The sequence below is a fragment of the Bison bison genome, unplaced genomic scaffold (assembly GCF_000754665.1).
Source record: "Bison bison bison isolate TAMUID 2011002044 unplaced genomic scaffold, Bison_UMD1.0 scf7180017864529, whole genome shotgun sequence".
NCBI lineage: Eukaryota > Metazoa > Chordata > Mammalia > Artiodactyla > Bovidae > Bison > Bison bison.
Genome location: NW_011495079.1, coordinates 364,702 through 367,832, shown reverse-complemented (window position 1 = coordinate 367,832; position 3,131 = coordinate 364,702). Strand labels below are relative to the sequence as shown.

Below are 3,131 nucleotides of genomic sequence, written 5' to 3'. Positions count from 1 at the left end.
GCTGGACAGAAGGAAAGATGTGAGTGCTTTCTGCCACCAAGACACACCTGTGCCCCCATCTGCTGCAGCTGCTGCTTTCTGAACAAACCCTGTCATTGGGGGGTTAATAGACATCATTTCCTTCACTACTGCACAATTTGCAAATACAGAAAAGCACAAAGATTCATGATAATAAAAAGATAGCCAGCTATCTGCCACCAAGAAATAACTCACACACACAGTTCCACACACATGTGTCGCCATCTTTTTAAAATGCATCTATCCAGGCATAGGTCCGGGCTGCTGTGTCACCTGTCCCCGCTGTGCTCTGAGAGGCAACAACCCTTCTCAGGCTGGGGTGCAGTCTTCCTTCCTGTGCAGACTTGCAACCCTTTTTCTCTGAGTATCCAGTAACAAAATATACCATTCTTCTCTACTTGGTAAAACTGGACCTCAGCGGTTTTCTCTAGTTCTCAATCCACATTTTGATCTACCACTATGTTTCTGAACTGGATCTCAGTTGAGTTCCATGGAATACATAAACCATGGCTGCTCTATCCATCCCCCACAGGGGGATAGCATCACCACTATTACAGGTGATGCTGGGCCATCTTTGGACGCGTCTCCTCAGGCAAGTATATGAATGTTACCTGAATGAATTGTTCTGGTGGGTGGGGAAGGAACTGCTGAAGAGGACAGTATGATTGGTTCCACTTGACCACATGCAGTCCGACTGTTCTCTGAGGTGGGGAGATGTTCTTAGCGTCTCACTAGTGGTGCCTGGCAGTTCCTGGTCACCAGTGCTTAGCAATGTAAGAGAAATAGTTTTTGCCAATTTGATGAGTATAACTTGGTATCTCATGGTAGGTTTAGTTTGTATTGCTGTGCCCTAACACAACTTTTAACATTCTACTGTCCATATTAATGTATAGCAGAGAACACTGGCCCCAACAGGCAGCCTAGTGTGAATCTCCAGTCTACTGAAGTGCCTTTCTTTATGGCTAGTGGCTTCTAGAACTTCCACTGCATTATAGCTCAGTTGGTAAAGAATCCACCACAATATAGGAGACCCCAGTTTGATTCCTGGGTCGGGAAGATCCCCTGGAGAAGGGATAGGCTACCCACTCCAGTATTCTTGGGCTTCCCTGGTGGCTCAGCTGGTAAAGAATCCGCCTGCAACGTGGGAGGCCTGGGTTCAATCCCTGGGTTGAAAAGAGACCCTGGAGAAGGGAAAGGCTACCCACTTCAGTATTCTGGCCTGGAGAATTCCATGGACTGTATAGTCTGTGGGATTGCAAAGAGTTGGACACGACTGAGTGACTTTCACTTTCAGTTCAAGCTGCGTGCTGAAGCTGCAAGTGAGGAAGCCATGAAGACACTATGCTGATGAAGAAGGCTACACCCTAGATCTGACTTGTAATGCTCTTTGGGACTTGCATCAGAGAAGATGGCAGGAGCTAGGACTGTATTCATTTCCTGTGGCTGCCAGACTCTAGGGGAGGAGACTTCATTGCCTCTACCAGCTTCTGGCGACTCCAGGCTTCCTTGGCTTTTGGCCACAGCACTGCAATCATTCTGTTTTTACACAGCCTCATCTCGTGTATATGTCTGGCTTTCAAATCTTCTTCTCTTTTCTCTTATGAGGACACTTATCCTCGGATTTAGGGCCTGACTAAATATAGGAGGATCTCATCTTGATATTCTGAACTCAAGCACATCTGTAAAGACCCTTTTTCCAAGTAAGGTCACATTCACAGGTCCCAAGTGGATGTGTGTTTTGGGGGCCCCCATTCAACCCACTACAACCTGCCAAGGCCTGACTGGTGCTCTCCTCAGCGCTCTGCTTACAAAGGGGCAGGGTTTGGAGAAGTCTCCTCCTCCCTCCTAGCCCCATCCTTCCTGTGAGCCCCTGTTCTTTTTACTGTATGGCTCTGTTCGAACAGGAATGTGTGTAGAGTGACTGATGCCCACTAAGTGCTGTGCACTGCCCCTTAATACCCTTTGCCTGTTTTTCTATGTATATGCTCCACTGAGAGCTGGACACTGCTCCAGGGGCTCAGGATTCAGCAGTAAATGTGCGTGCTCAGTCATGTCTGACTCTTTGTGACCCCAGGGACTGTAGAGCCCACCAGGCTCCTCTGTCCATGGGATTCTCCAGGCAAGAATACTGGAGTGGGTTGCCATGCCCTCCTCCAGGGGATCTTCCTGACCCAGGGATCAAACTCAGGTCTCTTATGTCTCCTGCATTCCCAGGTGGGTTCTTTACCACTAGCGCCACCTAAAAGAGGCCCCAGTGTCCACTTCTGTGGTGTTTCTCTTCCAGCAGGGGGAGACAGACAAACAGCAAAGACAATGATGACCCTGGGAGGCCCATAGGACGTGGTCCATAGGACATGGACGTAGAGGTCCATGGCAGGAGGGACAGGGAGACACCGGGGGTGGGTGACACTCTCAACAGGGTGGTGGGAGTGAGTCACCTTGACAAGGTGACTCTTGGGGTAGGGCTGCAGGGAGGGGAGGGAGGTGGCCAGGCAGATGGCTGAGGGTCTTGAGGCCGAGCAAGGAGCCCAGTGTGGCCAAAGCAGGGTGTGTGAGAAAGAGGCATCAGTGAGGAGGCTGGAAGCCCTGCAAGCTTTCCTGACAGCCTGGGACAAGTGGTGAGAGAGCAGGGAAGGCGAGGATGACTGTGTGGTAAATGGAAGCTCACCTACAGGGACAGGAGTGTTTGCTGGGGATGGGTGTGTGCACGACCTCTAATGTGGTCAGAGTCTCACGTGTACAGACACATATGAACACCTACCACACTGCACACTTTGAACATGTGCAGATTATTATGTATCAATTATACCTCAATAAGGCTGGTTTTTAAAGTGGGGGAAAAGGATGACATTCAGGTTTCTGGCCAGGGCATGTAGGATGGAGCTGCCAAGCACTGAGATGCGGAAGCTGGTGGGAACAGCAGGTTTGGGGAAGAGGACTCCATGTGCACTGGCTCCGTTTGCTGTGCCAGGACCATGGACCACTAAACATTTACCATCGATGCTCCATTCTTCCCCCTCCCCAGCCTCCACATCTCTGGTCTCTGTTTCTAGGTTCTGTTCTGCTTCAGATAAGTCTTAACATGTGGCAGGGCAAGGGGTTCCTCAACACAC

At 50.0% G+C, this 3,131-nt stretch overlaps 1 protein-coding gene across 1 annotated transcript in view; it reads right to left on the bottom strand.

Annotated features, from left to right (window-relative positions):
- MTM1 (myotubularin 1) overlaps positions 1-3,131 on the bottom strand; it is a 71,787-nt gene that overhangs the window by 1,778 nt on the left and 66,878 nt on the right. Inside the window, exon 13 of the mRNA XM_010831607.1 lies at positions 1,837-1,844. Within this exon, the coding sequence (XP_010829909.1) occupies positions 1,837-1,844 (8 nt within the window). The remainder of the gene's footprint in view (positions 1-1,836; positions 1,845-3,131) is intronic.